This window comes from Stegostoma tigrinum, chromosome 28 (assembly GCF_030684315.1).
Source record: "Stegostoma tigrinum isolate sSteTig4 chromosome 28, sSteTig4.hap1, whole genome shotgun sequence".
NCBI lineage: Eukaryota > Metazoa > Chordata > Chondrichthyes > Orectolobiformes > Stegostomatidae > Stegostoma > Stegostoma tigrinum.
This window is the reverse complement of record NC_081381.1, coordinates 34426752-34453190: the sequence shown is the minus strand read 5'-3', so window position 1 is coordinate 34453190 and position 26439 is coordinate 34426752. Positions and strand designations below refer to the sequence as shown.

General features: G+C 39.7%; 1 protein-coding gene across 6 annotated transcripts in view; it reads left to right on the top strand.

The window, feature by feature from the left end:
• Positions 1-26439, top strand: part of vps13d (vacuolar protein sorting 13 homolog D) — a 276898-nt gene that overhangs the window by 155048 nt on the left and 95411 nt on the right. For all 6 annotated transcript variants that reach the window (XM_048561113.2, XM_059638090.1, XM_048561115.2 and 3 more), the window contains 12 exons: positions 149-279; positions 2437-2612; positions 4882-5005; positions 5725-5960; positions 6754-6871; positions 9752-9915; positions 11062-11170; positions 13279-13446; positions 16522-16638; positions 18912-19061; positions 20032-20187; positions 23233-23329. In XM_048561113.2, coding sequence (XP_048417070.2) covers positions 149-279; positions 2437-2612; positions 4882-5005; positions 5725-5960; positions 6754-6871; positions 9752-9915; positions 11062-11170; positions 13279-13446; positions 16522-16638; positions 18912-19061; positions 20032-20187; positions 23233-23329 — 1746 coding nt within the window. The remainder of the gene's footprint in view (positions 1-148; positions 280-2436; positions 2613-4881; positions 5006-5724; positions 5961-6753; positions 6872-9751; positions 9916-11061; positions 11171-13278; positions 13447-16521; positions 16639-18911; positions 19062-20031; positions 20188-23232; positions 23330-26439) is intronic.

The following is a 26439-nucleotide window of genomic DNA, read 5'->3' as shown; positions in this document are numbered from 1 at the left end:
TTTTCAAGTTTCAAAGGTACAATGCTGATCATACTTAAACATAATGAAAGTACAATCAATGACACATTATCCACAGACTACAGTGTAGCCAGTGCAGCATTTGTTGTTTTTGGTAATTTGTCTCCTAATATTTATTTTTGCATCTTAGGAATTGATATCCGGAAAGGTAGAGGGCGGTACAGAGATACCAACATAGTGACCTTTGCACCCCGATACCTGCTGGACAACAAATCCTCACATAAGCTAGCCTTTGCCCAACGAGAATTTGCTCGAGGACAGGTAGGAATATGGTTCCAGATCATTTCTGCCAGTGTTCCCAACATAAGTTGATGTTCTCATTTAAAAATGAAGTGTATTACTGAATATAAAGAAAACATTTATCTTCGGGTGTATTATCAAATAAACATCAAACAAATACCAAATTCCCCTCTGGATAAGCTATCTATTAAAGTAGTGAAAAGGATTAGATGCTGCTTGAAGCATTTGTACAATTGCTTGATATGTAGTGTTTGCAGACTGTAATAGTGAGAACAAATTAAAACATCATAAACATCTGAAAGAGACCTAGGGTAGTGATGTTTGAGCGGTTAATGTAATATGTTCAGCTTTTTCTGTCAGTGTTGTACATTGTTAGTGGCTTTACTTAGTCATCAGTTGGCCCATCTGTGATATTAAGAGCTGTTTTTGATTCCTTCCAAAACACTTATTTGACATTTTGATATTGTATGTTGAATACATTGTTCAGTTTTGCACTCTATTTGCATTGATAACTTATGCCAACACAGGCATATTTAACTCACAACGCAGATAATTCAACTCATCTTAATTCATCCATGAGGAAAGATGTTATGGTAATGCTATCCTGTCATTCAGCTGAATTTTAAATAATTGTAAGGCTTTCATCTCCAAAACCTTTCCTGGAAGTTTATTTCACTCATTGTGTTAGCAAGCAATTATTGACATCTTTCCTAAATCAGCATTCTGAACTTGTCACCTCAATCTGCTGTTGCAATTTAATTTGAAGCAGTATTCTACATTTGCCTCCTCTGTATGATTTTCTATCTTTTATGTACATGTATAAATGCATCTTTTATTCCAATCATCTTCAAGGTTGAGAATCTGGTTTTCTCCAGTTGTTTCTCCCAGCTAATTTTTGGTTTGCTAAACATCAATATGTGGTTTTTCATGCATGTTAGATATTAATCTCATTCGATCACACTGACCTTTCATGTCATAGTTTAGGTTCCTTTCTCAGATTTAGACACCTCTAGGCTGACACTTCAGTAAACTACTGAGAAGGTGATTTGTTGTTGGAAGTGATGTGTTTAGATTTAACTGAGGTTCTGTTGGCAGCTGGAGATAAAATATATGCCATGCATAGTATCAAGTAAAGCACAGAAATCACCCCCTGTCCCCTCCTCCAGTATCTTTAGCCAATGTTTTTTTCTAAAACAAATAGCCAACACGAGTTTAATTATTCATTCATCTAATTTACTAATTTTGTGGAGTCTTGCTGTTTACAAATTAGCATCTCTGTCTATAAACCAGCTATAATTGCACTTTAGAAGTGTTTATTTGGATTTGAAGCATTCTAAGATACCCTTGAGGTAAGAAGTAATGCATTTATATAGTATCTGCAGGTAACAAAAGTTACCCACATGCTTCACAGGCACAATAATGAAACCTAAGACAGAGCCATGAAATGAGTTAATAAAGGTAGTGTCCCAGTCTTTGAGCCAAGAGTCCTAGGTTCAAGTTCTGTAGGTATGTCATAACTATTCACAGCGGTTGATTAGAAAATATCTATAATGAGCTGTTAGGGCTGATGACCAAAGACAAGCTGAAGAGTTTAATTTAAAGACCCTAATGCATGAGGAAATTAGATGGCCATGTTTATACGGGGCAGGGAGGAGAGGAGAGACTTATGTAGTTTGGCGTTGTCAGTGATGTTGAGATTAAAATCAAGTATGCTCAAAATGTCAGAATTGAAAAATTTGACGCTGGGGCAGATTATACGGATGGGAATGGGTGACTTTTAAGAATGGATTTAAAAGCAAGGATGAAATTTTAAAATTGAGGCATGGCTTAACTGAGAGCCATTGTAGGTCTGCCAGTTCAGAAGTAGTGGGTATGTAGGACTTGTCCTGAGGTAGAACATGGACAGCAGAATTTTGCATGCCCTCTAGTTTGTGGTCATTCCATTCAAAAGCTGAAGACAGGTGAAGAACAAGGTGGTACTGTATTCATCCAGGTTCCTTTCCTGCCTCCTAATTCCCCCCGCTCTTTCCGAATTAATTTGGGGATTTGTTTGTTGACCAAAACTGTATGCTAGACCCTGTTGTGACCTAGGCCATGTTTGGTTTTTTTTTAAAACCTTGTTTGCATAGTTTCCTGATCCAACAACAATATAATATTAATTGGAACTTTCTTTCTCAGGGCACTCAGAATCCAGATGGTTACATTTCAACTCTACCTGGGGCCAGCGTTGTATTTCATTGGCCAAGAAATGATTATGATCAGTTATTGTGTGTACGGCTGATGGATGTTACCAATTGCACTTGGTCAGGGGGCTTTGAGGTTAACAAGAACAACTCCTTCCACATCAACATGAGGTGAGCATGATATATCTCAGAAGAAATGTGAATCTAATTAATGGACCAGGCATCAGATAGAGAAATGTAGATTCAATTAGTAATAGGAAACTGGTAATTTCTGCTGTCAGTGGCAATATGAGAGGTACCAAATTTGTCAAGGTTGTTCTGCCCTACCAACTCCTGCACTATGCTTTTCCTTTGTACATTAGGTACAGGTGACAGCTACTGTGGGCCACATATTAAAAAACAATAAAGTAGTACTAATAACGGGAACCTGATTAGATTGTGTGTAGCGATAATGGGAACTGCAGATGCTGGAGAAACCAAGATAATAAAGTGTGAAGCTGGATGAACACAGCAGGCCAAGCAGCGTCTCAGGAGCACAAAAGCTGACGTTTCGGACCCTTCATCAGAGAGAGTCCCAGTCTCTGAGCCAAGAGTCCTAGGTTCAAGTTCCGTAGGTATGTCATAACTATTCACAGCGGTTGATTAGAAAATATCTATAATGAGCTGTTAGGGCTGATGACAAAAAGACAAGCTGAAGAGTTTAATTTCAAAGACCCTAATGCAAGAGGAAATTAGATGGCCATGTTTATACGGGGGCAGGGAGGAGAGGAGAGACTTAGATAGTTTAGGGCTGTCAGTGGTGTTGAGATTAAAATCAAGTATGCTCAAAATGCCAGAATTGAAAATTTAACGCTGGGGCAGATTATACTGATGGGAATGGGGCAAGGATGAAGGGTCTAGGCCCGAAACGTCAGCTTTTGTGCTCCTGAGATGCTGCTTGGCCTGCTGTGTTCATTCAGCTTCACACTTTATCTTAGATTGTGTGTATTGGCTTTTGTTTGTTTATTTTACTTTTGCGTTAAAAGCTTTAAATAGCCAAGTGTGAGTTCAAGTTTAATAACTTTTACATATTGTACTGATGAAATGACAGTTGCTTTCTGACTGGGACAATGTTTATTACCCTTTTCACTATGTATATTGTTTGGCTATTCTTGAATCTATGGTAATCTATTTCAGTGCAATTGACTCAGTTCTCCTTGTGAGGGAATTTCATCCATGGTTAGGTATTGCCAAAATGTACTGTCTACTTTCAGGGATTTGGGATTTCTTTGTGTTTCCTCCTAATCTGATCTGTATAATGGGTGCTGTGTATAAAAATGTTTGTTTTCTGATTGAAAAGCGATATTAAAGATAGATGTTAGCCATCGAAACGGTTGAACTTTTATTAAGGGTTGCAGTTTGAAGATGCTATGCCAGCTCCAGTTCCCCTTCAGTCTCAGTCATATAACCAATACTTTTGAAGGAGTATTTTCACAGTCTCTATCCAAAAAGATTTTAAGTTAACACATTTCTTGTCTTTGTGGTTACAAGTCAAAAGATAGGTTATTTTTTCCAATTTACTGCATTTTTCATAAAGCTTTAAACATCTGTTGATATTTTTCCACATCAAATACTGTTACCTGTAAAATTTATATGTACTGTAATCATTGCGATGAAACTGTGACATGATTACAAACATGAATAAAAAAGCTAATGTCCAAAAAACAGAAGGCTTTTTGATACTTGATTTAAACAAGTTGGCAAGGATTGTGTGTCCTGTCCTGTTGGCTTTGTGAGTAAGAGTATCATGGGCTACAAACACAGGTTTAATGTCTAACTTATGCTGAGCAATTCAGTTTTAGCCACAGTGACTATAATGTGGCACATATGGCCTCAACTCCCCTCACTAGTGAGTGGAAAATTGGCTCATATTCCCATTCCTGAGCTTTCTACAGCAATTCTTGAGCCTCCTATGGCAAATCATAAGGAAAGCTTGTGTGTACAAAATCAAGATTGGAGTTTGAACTCAAGATTAAGTAACCCATCCACTCTACCCCCTGTGTATGAAGGACATGTAAGTGTGCAAAATACAACAGGATCACTCTGCATGGCAGAATCCAAGTGTGAGTCACCTAATGAATAGCAGACAAAGTCTAAAGCAGTAAAACAATTTACATAGGTGCTGAAAATCAGAAATAATGCCAAAAACTGCTGTAAGAACTGAGAAAGTTTTACATTTTCGCTGGATACTGATGCTGCCTGTTTTGTTGAAAATCAGAGTGAGTTATTTTAAAAGAACAGTTTGTTCTCAGGAGTTGGATCTAGCAACATAATTAGTCAAAGTCCTGATGTTGGTTAAAAGTTGTTTTGCGATTTCTGTCCTCCTTTCTGGTTATCCCTTGCTGTGTTACAGGCCAACTGTAACTTGAAGTGCTTTCTAACCCAACTTTTCTTTTTGCAGAGATACTCAAGGCAACTGTCATCTCCTTCGAGTGGAGATTACTCTGAAAGGAGCAACATACCATATTGCATTCAGTAACTCCGAACAGCTGCCACCGCCATTCCGCATCGACAACTTTTCAGAGGTAAATCCCTACTAATCGTACACATCTACAGATCTAGAGTACAATTCAAGATTTATAATCAGCTCCTCATGAAGTAGGAAGAACAAAACTAATTGCAAATAATTTGTCATGTCTGCAAAACTAGGAGATGACTCTCATTCAGGTAAGCCTGTAGCCAAGCTGATCAGTACTGTTAGAACACTGGCCTACACTTGGCAATGTATGTCTTAGTGAGAAAGCATAGGACACATCAAACTCGTCTATTTACCACTGCAACAGTCCATTCTCAATCATCAGCAAAGTGTTGGAAGGTGTAGTTGATTCTGCTATGAAGTGGTACTTACTCGACATTAGTGTTTACCAACTCTCCGTGTGGGTTCTGACAGGCCCACTCAGCTCCTGACATCATTGCAGCTTTGGCCTAAACATGAAGAAAAGAGCTGAACTTTAGAAGGGAAGTAACAGAACTGTCCTTGCCATCAAGGCATTCTTTGAGAAAGTTTAGCACCAAAGAACCCTAGCAGAACTGGAATCATATGAATCAGGGAACAACTCCTGATGTTACACCAAGGAGCAATGAAGATGATGTGTGTTAGAGGTTAAGTAGAATAATTTCTGTCAGAGCAAGTGCAATCAGCTAGAGAATGGGCTGTTAGACTGCTTCAATGAAATAGTAAAATATATGTTCAGCCCTCACCACAAGTTCCAAGTTCCTGACCACCGCTCTTTCTCCTTCATAGGTTGCAATTATTTTCAACCAACATGGCGTGGCAGAGCCGAGACTAAAGACCGAGGTAAAGCCAGGTACCTCACTGAATTATGCCTGGGACGAACCTGTCCTTGAGCCTTCCATCACACTAACAGTGAAAGGGGCAGGCTCATCAGAAATTACCTGTGATATGAATGATTTCAAAGAGTCCAAGCAGCTTTACTATGAAAATTTCGTCTATATCGCTGCCACCTATACTTTTTCTGGGTAGGCCTCGGTTTCTGTTTCCCAGAATTGAACTTACTGTCAGCATTGTAATGTTCTCTATTGGTTTTGGACAATTAGATGCAACTTCAGGAACCATGATATAGTTTCAAAAGACATTTCCAACTGAATGAAAGAAGTGAATTTCTTCTTTATGATCCGCTGTGTTTAAGTTTAGAGATTAAACCTCTTGAGGAAACATGGAACACTAATATTTAAGCTTTTGTATTGCACCATACCAGTTATTTCCAGAATTGTACTTTCAAAATTGTTCTGTTTGTAAATGGCCCAAAATAGGCTGTCAGAGGGAAATGTACAACGGAAATAGAAGACTTCCCGGACAAGAGATCTGCATATTTTTTATTTTGAAACATTCAATATCTCTCTATGACCACTGTATTGTGTCTCAGTTTTTTTCCCATGCCAGGATTGAAAATTGTGGTAAACAATTTATTGTACTGAACCTAGCTCTCGTTTGAAAAATCTGCATGACATACATGACAAGTGCAGAAATCCCCATGACACTATTTAAAGAAGATCAGGAAAGTTACCTAGAATCCTTTTTCAATTCATTTAGATCAACTCAACCAAAACAAATCATCTGATCACTTTTCTTACTTGTGGCAACTAGCTATTAACTGCTGTGTTTCCTTGTATAAATTAGTAATTTCTCTTCAGAAATACAAAATTGACTGTGGAAATATAACTCTGAGGTTATAGTAAGATACATTGTGTTCTGAACATACTTGAATTTTTTATGTCAACTTTGTAGTTCCTTTGTATTTTTTTAAATTAGGCTCATGGAATCTTCTGGGAGGCCAGTTACTCGAAGTTCAGGACATAAAAACATTAGGTTTGCAGAATTGGTTCTGGATGTCGCACCCACAACTGGAAGAGTGATACTGAAAAAAAAGGTACACATAAAAATTAACTGCATTGAAACAGTCCCTTGCAACTGTTGACATTGAATGGAAATCACAGCTACAACCAAAATATGTATCTAAACTTTCTGCATCCCTTTCAAAGCATGCGTGTCACATACACTTACTCACTTTCTGTGCAGGAGATGTTGAAACTTACTGAAGTGCAGTTCTGTCTCTTCTACAGATATTCAGAAGGACCTAGTCAATGACTGTTGTGCTCAGCTGTAGTACTCTCGACTGTTTGTGCCCTTCTAACTAGATAGACGGGAGCCGTGGTTTACAAAGGAGGTGAAATCTCTGGTCAAGAGGAAGAAGAAGGCTTATGTTAGGATGAGATGTGAAGGCTCAGTTAGGGCACTTGAGGGCTACGAGGTAGCCAGAAAAGACCTAAAGAGAGAGCTCAGAAGAGCCAGGAGGAGACATGAGAAGTTGTTGGCGGAGAGGATCAGGGTAAACCCTAAGGCTTTCTATAGGTATTTAAGGAATAAAAGAATGACGAAAGTAAGATTAGGGCCAATCAAGGATAGTAGTGGTAAGTTGTGTGTGGAGTCAGATGAGATAGGGGAAGCGCTAAATGAATATTTTCAACAGTATTCACTCTAGAAAACGACAATGTTGTTGAGGAGAATACTGAGATACAGGCTACTAGACTAGGTGGGATTGAGGTTCACAAGGAAGAGGTATTAGAAATCCTTCAGAGGGTGAAGATAGATAAGTCCCCTGGGCCGGATGGGATTTATCCTCGGATCCTCTGGGAAGCCAGGGAGGAGATTGCCGAGCCTTTGGCATTGATCTTTAACTCGTCATTGTCTACAGGAATAGTGCCAGATGACTGGAGGATAGCAAATGTGGTTCCCCTGTTCAAGAAGGGGAGTAGACACAACCCTGGTAATTATAGACCAGTGAGCCTTACCTCAGTTGTTGGTAAAGTGTTGGAAAAGGTTATAAGGGATTGGATTTATAATCATCTAGAAAAGAATAAATTGATTAGGGATAGTCAGCACGGTTTTGTGAAGGGAAGGTCGTGCCTCACAAACCTTATTGAGTTCTTTGAGAATGTGACCAAACAGGTGGATGAGAGTAAACCGGTTGATGTGGTGTATATGGATTTCAGCAAGGCATTCGATAAGGTTCCCCACAGTAGGCTATTGTACAAAATGCGGAGGAATGGAATTGTGGGAGATATAGCAGTTTGGATCGGAAATTGGCTTGCTGAAAGAAGGCAGAGGGTGGTAGTTGATGGGAAATGTTCATCCTGGAGACCAGTTACTAGTGGTGTACTGCAAGGGTCGGTGTTGGGTCCACTGCTGTTTGTCATTTTTATAAATGACCTGGATGAGGGCATAGAAGGATGGGTTAGTAAATTTGCAGATGACACTAAGGTCAGTGGAGTTGTGGATAGTGCCGAAGGATGCCGTAGGTTGCGGAGAGACATAGATAAGCTGCAGAGCTGGGCGGAGAGGTGGCAAATGGAGTTTAATGCAGACAAGTGTGAGGTGATGCACTTTGGTAGGAGTAACCGGAAGGCAAAGTACAGGGCTAATGGTAAGATTCTTAGTAGTGTAGATGAGCAGAGAGACCTCTGTGTCCATGTACACAGATCCTTGAAAGTTGCCACCCAGGTTGACAGGGCTGTTAAGAAGGCATACAGTGTTTTAGCTTTTATTAATAGAGGGATCGAGTTCCGGAACCAAGAGGTTATGGTGAAGCTGTACAAAACTCTGGTGCGGCCGCACTTGGAATATTGTGTAAAGTTCTGGTCACCGCATTATAAGAAGGATGTGGAAGCTTTGGAAAGGGTGCAGAGGAGATTTACTAGGATATTGCCTGGTATGGAGGGAAGGTCTTACGAGGAAAGTCTGAAGGACTTGAGGCTGTTTTCATTAGAGAGAAGAAGGTTGAGAGGTGACTTAATTGAAACATATAAAATAATCAGAGGGTTAGATAGGGTGGATAAGGAGAGCCTTTTTCCTAGGATGGTGACGGCGAGCACGAGGGGGCATAGCTTTAAATTGACAGGTGAAAGACATAGGACAGATGTCAGAGGTAGTTTCTTTACTCGGAGAGTAGTAAGGGAATGAAACGCTTTGCCTGCAATGGTAGTAGATTCGCCAACTTTAGGTACATTTAAGTCGTCATTGGATAAGCATGTGGACGTACATGGAATAGTGTAGATTAGATGGGCTTGAGATCGGTATGACAGGTTGGCACAACATCAAGGGCCGAAGGACCTGTACCGTGCTGTTATGTTCTATGTACATAACCTGTGTAGTGCAGTAGAAAATCAATAGTCCCCTGCTCCTGTTGCATTCAACTTCAAATCATAACTCCAGTACATGGAAAAAATTACTTGTGCTTCTATTAGCACCTTTCAGGGCCACAAAATATCTGTATTTTACACTTGATAAAGTACTTTGAAGCATACTCACTGCTGTAATGTAGGTCATTTGTATATGTAAGTACTACCTGTGGATTTAGTGGGCTTTTTTGGGGTGGGAGTAGGGAAGGATGCAGGGTGGTCAATAACTCAAGGTTCCTGTTCCTAACCAGTGACTCTGTTCTGGAATGCACTTAGATAGTTGGTTGTTGAGAACAGAATTGAGCATAGCTGCAGTGGCTGCAGTGCCCATCATGACTGAGTCACTTGGCTAACCATTGTAAAATTTCAAACATGAAGAATGATGAGTTGAGCAAGGAAGTAGAGACAGCCATAGCCCAGTTTAAAAAAAAGATGTCTTTGAGAGGAGTTGGGAGAAAATATTATGGTTAAACTAAATTTATTGTATTACTGAAATAGCTTATTGATGTGTCTTATTCAGTGTTTTAACCTATGACACATTATAAGATTCTGCTTCTATCTGTGCTATCTAGGAACCAGGTAAAAGATCGCAACTTTGGCGCATGGCCAGTAATGGAATGATATGCCATGAGGGTTCTTCTCCTCCTCATAACCCCAACAAACCATCCTCCAGTCGGCAGTCAAATTCTGGACTGGTCCTAGACATTACAGGCTTGGGTGCTGTCACTGACTGCAGGTAAATTTAAGATAAAGTGAATGGGTGGGGCAAGAAGTCTTTCCAATTTAGTCATTTATCGATGTGTTATGTTTTAGGAACTTAAAATGTAAATTCTGATGAAAATAATTCCAGCTTTTGTGAGCAATTATAAAGCTGCTGGGTATAATAACTATCCTTATTGTAGAAGGGGCAAATTCATCTCCTTCATGTTCCTGTCTGTCTGCTAATTAATGTCAGCCCTCCTTATTGTCATCAGTGAATCAAACAGAGCTTGAGCATGTCAAAATATTCCAGCGTTTATTTTGATTACCATTGGGGACTGGAGTTTTGAGGATAGACTTTCCTCAGGATTTTAAATACATGGGCTACTGTCCACACTTATGCGGTCTGAAATCATAAAACTTTATAGGATAAAGGGCCCTTAGTTGATGGTTGTGGAACATTTCATTGAATTTGCCTTGGTACAGTTCAATGCTACAGTGTGTCTTTCCACATAAGAGATAAAATATGGTTCACCCCTGTCACTTTCGCACATAATGAATTTCCATTCTAACCATGTCACGTAATCTTGGTTGTTCTCTTCTCCATCAAAAGTGATGAATTGCCACCCCTCCAGTTCCTCTCCCAAATTGCTACGATGGAGTTCAGAAGCATAATACTGTGGATACTGGGAGTAACAAATAAATGCTGGAAGTTCTCAGCGAATCGGGCAAGATCTGAAGAAGACAAAACAAATTTAACATTTCAGATTGATGACTTTTCCCCAGAATTACTCTTCACCTTCAGTGATTCCAGTCCAATGATTCAGCCTAGGATGGGAAACATAGCAGATTAACTTGAACATGCTGTCCACAATGTTTCTGCTTGCAAATTCCAGTAGAATCACTGAATGTCAATTGGGAGCAGAAAGGTAGTTAATCTTTTGCTCATTAGTTCTTGGATGTTGTTAGACAAGTTGTTACATCCCAGATGTTACCCTGGCATCACAACGACTGGGTTGTAATTCTGAGACTTCCAACTCTAATTTGTTTCTATGTTAAACAATATAGTTATCCATTGGGCCAACAAGAAAAAAACTACCTATTTTGTAGTTAGTTTCAAAGCATGTCTGGGAAATATTAATTTTTATGTATAATTATATAATTTCTCACCACTTCGTTGTAGATATGAGCCACTCATGCTGAAAAAGCCAGAGCAACGTCGCAGCAATACACAAACATGGTGTTTCCGTGATGGACGTCTGAGCTGCGGCCTGACAAGAATGGTAGTACAGGTAAAAATATTGACAGTGGCAGAATAAACCTTGACGTGGTTTTATTTTAGCTACTGATACCTCATCTTATAATCTATAGAATGAAGAAATGATGGAGGGAGAGAAATTCATGCAGGACAATTTCACATTCTTTAATGTCAGTGGCTTATTCAGTATGTTGGTACTGATACACTTCAGACGTACTCAATTTTGGTCAACTGATCTTGTCAATTCTACTTTTAATTTGTAACCTTACATAGCTGTCACCCATTGCTGCTGTCAGTCGCAAATCTGTAATCCTGAATACTTCAGTCTGGCAGTTCCTCAGAATGTTCAGGCTATTGAAGTTTAAAGGATAGACTCTGTAATGGTGTACTTTTCTGAATGTTGGTGGTGAGTATATTTTACAAATTGAGGCTCCCAGTGTTGTACCTTGCCAAATGGAAGCTTGTGTAGGTGGAGTCCTTACCATGCCCTAATTAGATTGAACATTTCACATTGTCAGCTTTCTGCATTACTAATAGGCTTCTATTAGCCACAGGTGTTTCATGCAGACTTGACCACTCCACTCTTGAAATTTGACCAGTCAAGGAGAAATCAAACCAAGGACATTTTCATTGAGTGACAAAGGGTAACGGGAGAGTCACAGCTTCTTGCAATTCCTAATTTAAAGTTGATTTGAGAGCCGATTGACTGATGCTTGGATGGGAGTCAAGTACCCAGCCTATCAAAACGAGAATAATGCATCATACTGGGCACTTAATAAAAAGAGGAAGGGAAACATAAATAATATAACCATATTATTTCTTACTGAAGATGCACAGAGTTCTTCACTGTAAACTGATCTTTATCAGGCAGCCGTCGTTCTGTTGACAAAAAGCAACAAGTTTCATTTAATTCATTTCATTCTGATGAAGGGTCTAGGCCCGAAACGTCAGCTTTTGTGCTCCTGAGATGCTGCTTGGCCTGCTGTGTTCATCCAGCCTCACATTTTATTATCTAAGTTTCATTTAAAAGAGGCTTTTGTCACCTTTTTTGATTTCCTATTTTATAACCTTTACAATCCTTGCAACTGTTCTTTCTTTGTGGTAGGTAGTTTTGGATATCCTTGATTCTGATCCTACTTGCATCAACATCACTGATATGTTTCTCTCACAACCACTAAATAAACAATAGTTTCCTCTTCTTTACTTCCAATTCCTGCTGTACCAGGAATAAGGGAAGATTCGTAATTGCTGTCTTCTGGTCTGTGTGGTTTGGTGCTATTGCCAGTTTTGTTTGAAAATGCACAGACTTGTATTTATATATTATCATACACTCAGAAATACTTCAAAGCATTCCACGTTCAATTAGTTACTTAGCAGTGACATGTTACATAGACAAGAAGTAATATGAAGATAAGTTTTTACAAGCTAGAACCCTTGAAATTTTGTTTTGGCTGCCCAGAGAGAACATGGAAAATCAGGCTTCACACAAGTTGTCTCAAGTTCGAACCCTAACATTGAATGGCATTTGTTTGTTGGTTCCCAAGAGAATTGTCCATTTTTATCCCAAGTTGTCCTGGGAGGCAAAAAAAATGCTCAAATAGAGATTCTCTACTTACATCCCTCAAACATAAGCATCATTCATCACTAATATCGTTGAGTTAGCAAATATATCAATAAGCTGGCTGTCTGATGAAGAAAGATGTTCTTGGATTATTTTATGGGATAGGAAGAAGTGATGAGTAAAGGGCCCAAGCTGGAAGAAATCAGACCTGTCGTAGGACAGGAAGAGGTGTCAGAGTCAGATGGCCAAGGCAATGGAAGGAAGTGCACACGGGGATGAGTATTTCAAATTCAAGGCATTGACAATCCATTATAGCTCAACCAAAGCAGGGCTGTGATCATTGAGTGGATCTTAGTGCAGCAAGATATTTCAGGCAGCAAGTTTAACAGGGAATGTTGCCCGATGCCAGAAATTTGAGCTGCAAATGCATGCTTGTTGCTAACCTGCACTCTCAGTCACCCTTTGCGTTTAGCACATTTACTAGATGCCGCATAGAAATGTGCTCTGATCTTTTTTGCTCATATGCTTTTAATTTGAAGGTACTAATTTTCAGTGAACTGTAACTGCGCTCATTTATCTAGGTAACAAAAGGCTTATATGATGGAGCGGAGGTAGTACTGGGTCCTGATTCTTCCTTTGGTCTGGAACGAGTTCCAGCTGAGCAGCAGTTCATAAACCAGAAGATGAGACCTGGGTCAGGAATTCTGTCTTTACGTGTCATTCCTGATGGACCGACAAGAGTGTTGCAGGTAATCTGCTAATCATGAGTAAGTACAACTAAAATGTATGATGTGTTATCAAACATTCTGACAAAGAGAGCATTTTTATCTTGCAGTAGAAGTTAATTTTCGTGACTAAACTCTCTGTCTGCCCTGCGTCCTGGCTCTGCTGCTGAAGACTAAAACATAATTTTCCAGACTCTTGGTAATTTTATTTCTTAAGAAGAACTTCTTCACCCTTCCACTCTCACTGCATGCAACCTTCTCAAACCTAATATAGTTCATTTTTGTCTCCTGAAAGTACATTAATGAACTCTCTCTGATACCAATTATTTGAACAAGATCCTGTTACATGAACTTCTAACACCTCCCACTTGATAATTTTGGGCTGTCTACCATCAATTGTCTTTTCATCATGAACATACTATCCCTGTAGTTCTCCATCCATTACTAAAAAGGCTTTTTCCTCAAACAGTGATAATAAACTGTGATGCTGGATGAACACAGCAGGCCAAACAGCATCTCAGGAGCACAAAAGCTGACATTTCAGCCCTAGACCCTTCATCAGAGAGGGGGATGGGGAGAGGGTTCTGGAATAAATAGGGAGAGAGGGGGAGGCGGACCAAAGATGGAGAGAAAAGATGATAGGTGGAGAGGAGGGTATAGGTGGGGAGGTAGGGAGGGGATAGGTCAGTCCAGGGAAGACGGACAGGTCAAGGAGGTGGGATGAGGTTAGTAGGTAGGAAATGGAGGTGGGAGGAAGGGATGGGTGAGAGGAAGAAAAGGTTAGGGAGGCAGAGACAGGCTGGGCTGGTTGTGTGATGCAGTGGGGGGAGGGGACGAACTGGGCTGGTTTTGGATGCGGTGGGGGAAGGGGAGATTTTGAAGCTGGTGAAGTCCACATTGATACCATTGGGCTGCAGGGTTCCCAAGTGGAATGTGAGTTGCTGTTCCTTCCTCAAACAGTGATCCAGTCAGTTCCCATTCATCACTATCTTTCTCTCCAGTTGAGAAACTATTCCTTCAACTACACGTCCTCAGATCAAATATCTCACTTGGAACACCATATAACATCCTAGTTAAACTCATCCTTTGTGAAAAATGACTCTTTTTGATTCCATTGCTAATTGTGCCTGATCAACAGTTGTCTCCATTACATTGACAACTATCAGTGTTCCTTCCAATTTCAATTTCAATTTTCACAAATCCCTCACTTCTCTATGGTTCATCCTTGTCTCTTCCCTTTCCTTCCTGGATTTCGTCTCTTTCACCTGACAATGCACTGTTCACAGACGCCTATTTCTGAATCCCACAAATACTTACATATATTTCACTTAACAATATACCTTCTATAAAGACACCATTCTTTTCTCCCTGTTTCTTTGTGTTTGGTCTAATGACTGCACTTTCCTCATCAGAGTTCCTAAACTGTTCCACTTTTTTTTTTCTCAGTCAGGTCCTTGCATTAGTGATTGAAAGCACTCTAGGTCATGTCAGACCCACAACGTTTTTATTATTTCATGGACTGTGGGCATCACTGACAAGGCCAACATTGCTAATTTCTCTTGAATTGAGTGGTTTGCTAGGCCATTTCAGAGGTAGGTTAAGATTCAGTCACTTTGCTGTGGACCTGGAGTCGCGTGTAGGCCAGACCAGGTAAGGATTACGAAATTCGTCTCTAAAAGGCATTAGTGAACAGGCTGAGTTTTTATGACAATTGATGTTAATTTTATGGACACCATTACTGAAGCTGACTTTATATTGCAGATTTATTAATTAGTTGAATTTAAATTCTACCAACTGCTGTGGTGGAATTTGAACCATGTTGCCCAGAGTGTCAACCTGGGCCTCTGGATTACGAATATAAATACATTACCATGACACCATTATCTCTTCCATTTCTTGTACGTGATCAGATCCCTCTTCTCATGCCAGAAAAATTACTTCTTTTTACTACTTTTATTATCTGCCCAGTAACGTGAACATTCATCAGATTGTTTTGTCATTCTGTCTTCAAAATTCCAATGCCTTGCAATCTAAGCTCCACCTTTCCTTCATTGTTTCCCGAATACTTTTGTTTATGCTTCCTGCATCCCCTCTTCTAACCTGCCTTTCTCAGGATTGTGGGACTTTGCTGAATAAGCTGACCCAATGCTAAAGATCATGTTTCCATTCATATCATCAGTGTGAGACGCACAGTATTTGCTCCCAATATACTACTGTTCATTAAGAATATAGGTTTTGTCGTTTATTACATGGTTCATTTTACATTGAGACACCCAAACACAGATTAGTTGACCACTCTACCCACAAGCCTTCGTTCTGCCCACAAGTGAGCTTGACATGCCTTGACATTTTAGCCACACTCTCTCTTATTGTTCCACATTCAGGAATAGTAGGTCATCTGTTCCTGGCCACCAACTTAAGTAACTTCAGATATGGGAATCATTGCTGTTTAGTTTACACTACAGGCTTTTACTTGCATGGCTTGGCTTGTTCATTGCATTGAGTTTTGATACAAACTTTTTCTCTGGATATAGTTTTGACTAAGGATGTTGGTCTCCTTTTCTTTTCATAAGTCATGAACTGGTTTGTGCTTTCAGCACTTTTTTCCATTTCTGAGCTCCTTCATTGTAAGGTTCATCCTGTTCTCTTTTTGACAACCCTCTTTTTTTTCACATGGTCGTCCCTTGGCTTTATCACCTTTGCCTTTGCCCGTTACTTGAATATCTTTCCATTGCTTCGTTGGGTGAGTTTTATCATCTGTCAGTTTCTATGACGTGGACTGCAGTTGATTTTCTTTCTATACTTTGCATATCAGTTATTTCTACATTTCTACCTTTCTCCCACCTATTATCCATGACTGTACAGGTGGGCTTATTTATCTCTTAGCTCTGATTTCCCTTGATGATAAGTACAACAGCATTTTCTACCTAAGATTGCTAGCAGTTTGTGAATTTCCCAGATGTCTGCTTTGGAAAATCTGTAAAACATTTTTATGTTTATAATTTATTGAAATTACACAGATACCATTGAATCAGGTTTTTTTTGATCCAATAAATGTTTTTCTTACTTGGTCTACTGACAAAATTGGGCTTGTTACAGATTGCTGACCAACAGCATCGCAGAACAAATCGCTCCCTCACAGGAAGCGAGGACTGTCCTGTAGAAATCGGTGAAGTTCGGAAGCTAAAGAACTTGGAAGCTGATCAAGAATTAGAGGTGTGTGAGGGTTTCATTCTGATTTTGCTTTTAGACTGTTCAAGCCTTATGTTGATTTTCTGTTTATGAAATGCTTTCAAGACTCTCCTGGCTGTTAACAAACATGAACTTGATCTCAGAAAAAATTAATTTTATTGTAAAGTAACTTAAAATATAATGACCCATTAATCAATCTCCATACCAGTGTATCTGCAGACCTATAGCTAAAACTGACACTCACTTCCAATTAGCCATCTGTAAGAAAGAATCATCCTTGATACAAGAAATTGCCAATTATATGGGGAGGCGACAGCCTAGTGGTATTATCTGTGGACTGTTAATCCAGAGACCCAGGTAACATTCTGGTACCCAGATTCAAATCCCGTCAAAGCAGATGGTGGAATTTGACCTCAATAAATATCTGCAATTAAGAAGGTAACGATGACTGTGAATCCATTGTTGATTGTCAGAAAAACCCATCTGGTTCACTGATGTCCTTTAGGGAAGGAAACTGCCATCCTTACCTGGTCTGGCCTACATGTGACTCCAGACCCTTGACTCTTGACTGCCCTCTGGTCAATAAGTGCTGCTTAACCAGCGACGCCCTCATCCTGTCAGTTAGTAAAGAAAAGAAATTATAGATCCGTATTGCCTGAATGTATAGTAGTTAATGATAACTGAACCTGTATGCCCCTTCTCACTGGGTGAAGAGCAAGAAGACTGAGTTTATAAAATGGATTTTGACTCATCTCAGATTAAAGTAAATAGTTAATGTTGGATAACTAGTGCAATTTTATAACTTAAATGGAGTATGTCAAGAAGAATACATCAAAGAAAATTCCCTTTTCTATACTAAGATTGTGGAAAGTGATCAGGAAAAATACTACTTAAAGATCAGTATTTTGAATGAGGACTGTTTTACTGCAGGATGAACATGAGGCAGAAACTTTTTGGAAAAGGGAAAATTGATAAAAATCTGAAGTCAAGATAAAGAATTTTGGATCAAGGGCAAATCAGTGGGAAGAGTTTTGAGTTGTTCTAATCTAGAGTGGGCACAGCGCTTCTATGAATATGGCATGAAGTTTACTTTGTGACACTCCCTGGTTCAGAGAGCGCCCTTTGACAGTATTAATTCATCCTGTAGTGTAGTCGAGGATAGATTTACTTTAGCACAACTTCTATAAAATAATTTGGATTTAAGAGAGTTCAGCTGTGGTTCACTACACAAGCTGGTTCTGGAGTTTCCTAACACGTTACTCAGAGGAAACAAAAAAACTAAAGACATTTCTGATCTACATCCCATACGTCCATGTGGGCCAATTCCTGAGCTGTTCCTCTCCACAGATTGATAAATGAACCATACAAAATCCTCTGTATCTCAGTGAGTAAATTGTGCTATGTCAGACATGAACAATTTTTTTAATAGCCTGCAAACTATACAGTTATCACCATCCGGTAAAGATGTAATCAGAATGATTTCCTGGACCCCTGACATTCATTGGCATGGGTCACATGTAGATGAGGTATTAAACGACTGTCAGCCTGAAACCATGCCCAAGAGTCTGTATCTTAGAGAATAAATAGCCACTGATTTTATTGCAGGAGTAATGAGTAGTGTCCTAGACCATCTTCAGTTGCTTGATCAATGATCTTCCCCTCTTCGTAAACTCAGGTGGGCAGTCACTGATGATTGTACAGTATGCAGGACTATTCACAACTCCACTCTCCTGGATGAGTGAAGCTCCAAGAACACTCAAGAATCTTGAGACCATTCAGAACAAACAGCTCGGTTAATTGACACCCCGTCCAACATCAACACTCATTCTGTTTCAAGCCACATACAATGTCACCAGTACATACCGTATACTATATGCACTGCAACAACTCGTACCTTCTAACACATGAACTCTGCCACCAAGAAGAACAAAGGCGGTAGATACATGGGAACCCCACAGCCTGCTGACTAAGACACTCACCATCCTGACTTGGAAAAATATCACCATTCCTTCATTGTTACTGGGTCAGAATCCTGGGACTTCCTTCCTAACATCAGTGTGGGTGACTCTATACCATACAGATTCCAGCAAATCAAGAATGCAGCTCAAAACCTCAAGGGAATTAGGAAAAGGCAATAAATGTTGGTCGAGCTGTGATGCCCACATAGCATTAATGAATAAAAATAAACAATTTTAATGACTTCAAACATGAAAAATAGTTGTCTTCAGGAACATATTGTGAGTTTAAATATAGTCCCCATTTTAAATGGTAACTTTCACTATGCTTTAAATTTGCAGGTTTTGGTGAAGCTGGATGGAGGAATTGGTTTGTCACTGGTTAACAAAGCTCCTGAGGAACTGGTGTTTACCACATTAACAGGAATAGATGTTCATTACACACAGACTGCCACTAGTCAATTGCTGGAAGTCAGCATTCAGGACATACAGGTAATGAAGTACCTTTTAACAATGCACAAGACAGCATGGGACTTCAAGGTGCAGGTTCAAGCCCATGGTGGGAAGTAATAAATAACTCGGGTAACTGGTTGGAAGTATGAGAGAGAAATATCAAAATGGGCGACTGGTGCTGCAGCAATGAGCAGATTTGCTGCATCTGTATGCTGTGAATTTCCTATGGTTCAGTAAAGCAGAGAAACTTTGAAGTCTACAGGCAAGCATAGGGCAGTGGGATTACTTTTGGATTGTAGTGGCAAAGGGCTGCAGGAGCCTGTCTCTGTCCTCTAAATTGTTATAGCTGTAGTAAATCAGTTCTGACAGCATCATGATCAAATAGACTGCCAAGATTTGCTATCTAAATTCAACTTGGTGGTTTTATTAGCACACAAGGGAATGGTATGCAACAAGAGTTTATATCTCATAGGATAGGTAATAGGATGTAACTGGAGAGGATTGTGTGGCCAATTACAGATCCCTATCATTTGTTTCTACCCTTCCTTGGCTCATACTTTGTCTAATTTTTGGGAATGGTTCTAATAGAATAAATCTCCATCAAAAGCCATCTGAAGGGGCTTTTGGCAATTTTAATGGCCCTTAAAGCTTAACATTTGTAGCCTATCCCTAATTGCCCTTGAACTGAATTGCTTGCTATACCATTTCAATGGGCAGTTCGTCAAACCACATTTTTAAACATCTGGACCCACATGTGGTGCAGACCAGGAAAGGATAGCTGCTTTATTTCACAGAAGGACATGAGTGAATAAGATGGGTTTTTATGACAATTGATTATAATTTAATAACCACCAGTATTGAGTATAGCTTTCAACTCCCAATTTTATCAATTGTATTAAAAATTTCTTAGGTGATTTCTCTTAATTCATGCAAGGAAAAGAAACAATATTTTTAATTTCATTATGAAATATTAAATGCCACTAAGATACTTGTTTCTGTATTTCACAAGATTGATAATCAGCTCCTGGGAACAATGCAGCCTGTGATACTCTCTGTGACCCCCAACAGTCCTGAAAGTGAAACAGATAGTGTTGAAACAGGTCCTGCTGTTCAGATCAATGCAATGAAGATCCCCAGCAAGAGTGCACTGACTGAACTCTTCAAGGTAAATGCTTAATGATGCAGCTGTTTAAAGTATTCTGAATACTGATATGTTCTGGTATATGTTGAAATGTATAATTACAACCCAGAAACAAGCCACATGATCCAACTTGTCCATATTTCACACAATCTTCATCCTGCCCTCCTCCTTCTAATTCTATCAACACCTTTAATCCTAAATTTGGACAAACTTTCAATACAGGTGAGATCTGAATCAAACTTTTAATCTGGAGGCTAATCTTCACTTTTCTCTAGTTTCATTGCACAAGCTCCACTGTTTTACCTCCATTGCTGAGCTATTTTGAACATTCACTAGCTTCCAGTAAAGCAGAATAGGCTTCTGATCCCAATTGCCTCATTTGCAGAGGTACCACAGAGTGTAAAACACAGCCATTCAGACTTGGAGCCCTCAAGTTTGATCCAGAGGGTCAATGAGCTGATCTTAGTTGGGACACTGATTGTGAAGCTGAAGTTGGCCTTGGCATGCTAAGTCAAGGAACATGTAGCCAGGGTTTCTGCACCAGCCCCTCCTGTGTACTTGCAAGATAATGCACAAGTGTGAATAGGACCAGATTTGGCTGTCATGCAGAACAGTAGACTGATAACCAGTCACCATGCCATTCTGCACATAAACTATCTTGGAGGCCTACCACACATTGAGAGGGGAAAAGTCTTTCTTTTCACAACCCAATTTGGTCCATCTCTTGTGGCCACCAGGTGGCGAACTTAGGCTGCAAGATTTACCCAAAAATTATCAGTGGGGATGGGAATATGGTTTTGAGGCCTCAAACCAGGTCAGCCATGATCTTATTGAATGGTTAAGAAGGTTTAAGAGGCCAAATGGCCTATTCCTGCTCTTAATTCACATGATGTGGAGATGCCAGTGTTGGAACTGGGTTGGACAAGGTCAGAAATCACACCACGTCAAGTTATAGTCCAACAGATTTATTTTAAAACGTTAGCCTTCAGAGTGCTGCTCCTTCATCAGGTGTAGTGACAGAGGCATCAGGGCACAGAAATTATAAGTAAAAGATTCCGTCCTGTTAAATCTTCAATCAGTTAGAAAGGATATGCAGGTTTCGAATGATTAAAATGCAAGTGTAGAATTTCTTCCAAGTCACTGGGTTTTAGTTCCAAAGCAGTCTGACTCCACGTTAAGACATAGACTCTAAACAAGGCCTCAGACATAAAATGCATTGTCTGACCTGAAATGCCACCTCTTGTATACACTGATAAAACTTTTAGTTACCTTGGGGCAATGGTTTGAAAGAAACTTGCATATCCTTTCTAACTGGTTAAAGATTTAGCAGGAGGGAGTCAGCCAGCCATTTGAGGTTTATTCAATACATTCACACCAGTCATATAATCTTTTGATCTTCTACTTTATAAATTCTGTCTTGATGCCTCTGTCTCTACGCCTGATGAAGGAATAAAGTTGCAAAAGCTAGTGTTTAGAAATAAACCTGTTGGACTATAACCTGGAGTCGTGTGATTTTTGACTTTAGTTCATATGTTCATGCAAAGTTCATATGTTCATGCAAAGTTCATGTACTTGGAATATGAACTTAACCACCATGGATGTAAGGAATATTTCACACCTCTGAAGCAGGTGGGAATTGAACCTGGACTTCCTGGTCCAGAGACAGGGACATTATCACTGCAACTCTGAGCATTAATGAAGCACAGGTGCCAGTCCATTCCAGTTCTGTAGATATTTTCTAATCAACCTATTCAGAGAAGTTATTACAATCCCAACAATCAGAACCAGCAAAAAAAGATTTCCCAGTAAGTCCTTTCACTGGTAGATATTGACTTTACATGAGATGTCCATGCTAGATGCATTTGGGTAATAACAACGATGGTAAGCAAAGAGCTTTGAACCTGATTAAAGCAATTATTTTAATACTATTTCCTTTCTCTCCAGTATTCTTCCTTTCTTGAACAAAATGCTTCCCGTTGACAGTTCCTAAAGTGCAGATGCCCTGATATTTCACCCAAAACTCGATAGTCTTTCCTTTTGCCGTGACTTACATATTATCAGCAAGCAACTTGACTTTGAAGGGCATCACAGCTGAGCCCAGTCCTATCCTCACGGTACATTGGCATGCCAACAATTTTAGTGGGATAACTGAATTGGAATTAAGCATGAACCTTGGCTGACTCCCCTCCCCCTACCCCATGAGCTGCAGAAATGAGGCCAATTACACTTCAGCTGCTGCCTTGGCTGAAATCAACTAACTCAGCACAAGTTGGAAATCAAATGTAACAGTTCAACTCACCAGGAATCAAACTTCTAACTGCAGAAGTTGGAAGCTATTACCACTTCTGATTGTGCTATTTTAGCTTTGTTTGTGTTACGAGAACCCTGTCCAACTGCACACACATCACAACATCCTTGTGAAATCTGACAGGGTTTTAGTTTGCACTGTTTGTAGATGCATCCACAGAATAAGTGCAAGCAAGCATAGTATATTTGAGTATTTCAAGTAATTGCAGAGATTCTTGGCACCACTCACGTCAGGTGCAGCGTCTGGCCTTTTAGATTAGACCACCCGAAATTTATGCCCAAATAAATGATGCATGGATATACACAGTACATCATTTTCTTTTGTCTTAGTTCACTTAGATAATCTATCTCCATGCTCAGAATCATACACACACGTGTCTTCTATTATCTTTGTTAAGTAGCATTTCTTACATGGCCTGTTAGGCATTAGGGAATTACATCAAGTTCAGAGCAGGTACTTCCTCATGTTGAGAGACAGAAAATCAGTGGGTCTGACACTATTGAGTAACCAGTTGCAGACACTTCAGGATTTAAGAACGGACTGCCTTCTGATAATGTTGTGTTTGTTTTGGGGAGAGGTATGAGGGGGGAAAAGAAACACTAACTGTAATGCACAAAATATTTGAAAGTAGAGCTGCTGAAATCCAAGCGGCATGGAAATGTATTAGATTTAGATTTGTGGGTTAGTTGCCAAAATAATAATTTACAATGTTTATTAAATTGACTCATTGAATGTGACTGGTTCTGTTTCTGTCTGTGCAGCATCTTATGATCACGGTACGGAAATTAACAGTTCAAATTGAAGAGAAGCTCTTGTTGAAGCTGCTACACTTCTTTGGCTTGGGGCAGTTGGATCAAGGTACAAGTTACATCGCAGGTTGCTGATCTTAGTCTTTTGCCCAGTAAAGTATCTGTTATTAATTACCCCATCGCATGTTAGTATTGGATTCTACAGACTTCGCAAAGGTTGGCTGTTACTCCATGTTGATGTACTGTTGTGTTGTTAACAGTTGGAAAGACTCCATATGTAATGTTTTCCTAGCCCACCTTTTCAGGAGTAGAGGAGAGGTGATGGAGTGATACAGCTTAGGACAAATGAGCTTATGGCAACATTTTCCAGTTACAGGGGTCTTTAGACATTGTCAATTATTTAAAAGCAGGTTGATCTTTTCTACTTTGAATTTTGCAAAAAGGTAGACTTGATGAGGACTGCTCTCTATGCTCACAGGGTGCCTGTCAGGAGAAGTCTTAAAAATTCTTTTAAAATTTTAGCCAAGAACAACAGTGGATGCCTGAAATTTTCTGAATTGTTCAAGCTGCACAACAGTAGGTTTTGTCCTTCCAATTTGGGTCATATGTCGCCAGCGTTTTGAGTTCCATTGCATAAGAACATAGTACTGCTATTAGACTGCAATCCATTAGCAGTAGTTCAAAGAATATAGGATGATGAATAAGAAAGCAGCTCAAGATATGGAAGTGTATTAACTTCATCTACAATGAAATGTGCTAAATAAGCCTAAGAACGACACTAGATTTGTCACTCAAACACTGTTATTCACTTTTCTTGACTAAAACAAAAAATAAAAGTTTGTAATTATGGTGGTCGTGAAAGGCACTATATATGTCCAAAAGACCAGTACAGTGAATACAATACTTTTGAAATGTAAACATTGTTATAAGGTATGAAGCCCGTTTGCACACTGATAATTTTTGTGTTGAATGACTGATGTATCTCTGATGTCCTGTTTGATATATATGTCCATAAAGATCAACAAGGCCTTCTATGTGTGAAGCTACAAGAGATGGGTGAGATTCTAAGTGAATATTTCACATCAGTATTACCATTGAGAAAAGTGTGAATATTAGGGAACTTGGGGAAATGAATAGTCAAGTCTTGAAGAGCGTCCACATTACAGAAGCGAAGGTGCTGGAGGTCTTAAAAACATATTAAGGTAGATACTTCCCTTGGATCTGATGAAGCGTATCCCAGAATTTTGTGAGAGGCTAAGGGGAAATTGTGGAGCCCCTAGTGGAGATAATTGTATCATTCAGAGCCACGGGTGAAGTACTCTAAAGATTGGAGGGTGGCTAATGTTATGCCATTATTTAAGAAAAGCTGCAAGGAGATGCCTGTGAACTACAGATGGTGCACCATAATCTGTAAGTTGTTAGAGGGGATTCTGAGAGACAGGATCTGTAGGCATTTGGAGAGGCAAAGACTTATTTGGGATAGACAACATGGCTTTGTCTGTGGGAAATAATGTCTCACGAATATGGTTGAGTTTTTTGAAGGGGTGACCAAGAAAGTAGATGAAGGCAGTGTGGTAGATGTTGTTTACGTGGACTTTAGCAAGGCCTTTGACAAGGTACTATATGGTAGGCTGCTGAGTAAGGTTAAATCTCTCAGGATCCAGGGTGAGCCAGCCAACTAGATATAAAATTGGCTTGATGGTAGAAGGTCTGTAGAGGATTGTTTTTCACACTGAAAGCCTGTGACCAGCATGTGCCATAAGGATTGGTGCTCAGTCCACTGTTATTCCTCATTTACATAAATGATTTGGATGAGAATTTAGGAGGTACGGTTAGTAAGTTTGTGGATAACATCTAGATTGTTGGTATAGTGAACAGTGAAAAAGATTGTGGCAATTCAGCAAGATCTTGTTCAACTGTTCAACAGCCAGTGGGCTGAGGAATGGCAGATGGAGTTTCATTTAGATAAATACAAGGTGTTGCATTTTGGTAAAGCAAACCAGGGTAGGACTTGCACATTTAAAGGTAGGGTCCTGGGCAGTGTTATAGAACAAAGAAATCTAGGAGTACAGGGCACATAGCTCCTTGAAAATGGAGTCACAGGCAGCCAGGGCGGTGAAGAAGGCTTTTGGCATGCTAACATTCAGCGGTCAGAGCACAATGTAGGAGATGGAACGTTTTGCTGCAGCTGTACAAGACATTCGTGTGGCCACGTTTGGAGTACTATGTGCAGTTCTGGTTGCTGAACTATAGAAAGGATATTATTAAACCAGAAAGAGTGCAGAAAATATTTACTAGGCTGCTATTTGGACTGGAAGGTTTGTAGTATAAGGAGAAGTTGAATAAGCTGGGACTGTTTTCTCTAAAGCATGGGAGACTGAGGGTTGACCTTAGAGGTATATATAATCGAGAGGCATAGATAAGGTAAATAGTGGACAACTTTTCCCCATGGCAGGGGAGTTTAAAACTAGAGGGCATAGGTTTAAAGTGAGAGGGGAGAGATACAAAAGGGTGCAGAAGGGCGGTGCTTTTACCCGGAGGATGGTGATTGTCTGGAATGGGCTGCTAGTGGTAATTATGGAAGGGAGTACAATTTTGTCATTGAAGGAACATTTAAGTGGGTACATGGATGGGATTGGTATGGAGAGATATAGTCAAAAATCAGGTAAATTGGACTCGTTTAAATAGTGAAAACTGGGTGGCATGGGCAAGTTGGGACGATGGGCCTGTTTTCCTGCTGTAGACTTCTATGCCTTTCACCGTGGTGTCATGGGATTATTTATGTGCACCTGAGATGGCAAACAAGACTTGATTTAATGTAGACCAACAGGACTGCTCCTTTCTTCCAGATGCTGCCTGGCCTGTTGTGTTCTTCAAGCCTCCTGCTTGGTTTCCTGGATTCCAGCATCTTCAGACTTTTTTTTGTCTCTAACAAATACTTGATTTAAGCCCAGAAAATACTAGAGAAACTCAACAGGTCTGGCAACATCTATGGAGAGAGAAACAGTTAATGTTTCGAGGACAGTGTGACCCTTCTTCAGAACTGAATTTGCTTCTCAAAGGTGACATTTCCAAATTGCGCGACCAACTGTCCTTAGCCAGTGACCAGAAAGCATTCTAGAAGGACGGAGCATAAAGCAAGTAGCAAGCTGCTTTTTTATTTCATTCCTTTAATCTTTGTTTTCTTGATGAGATAAGTTTAAAATATGTCCAAAAGAA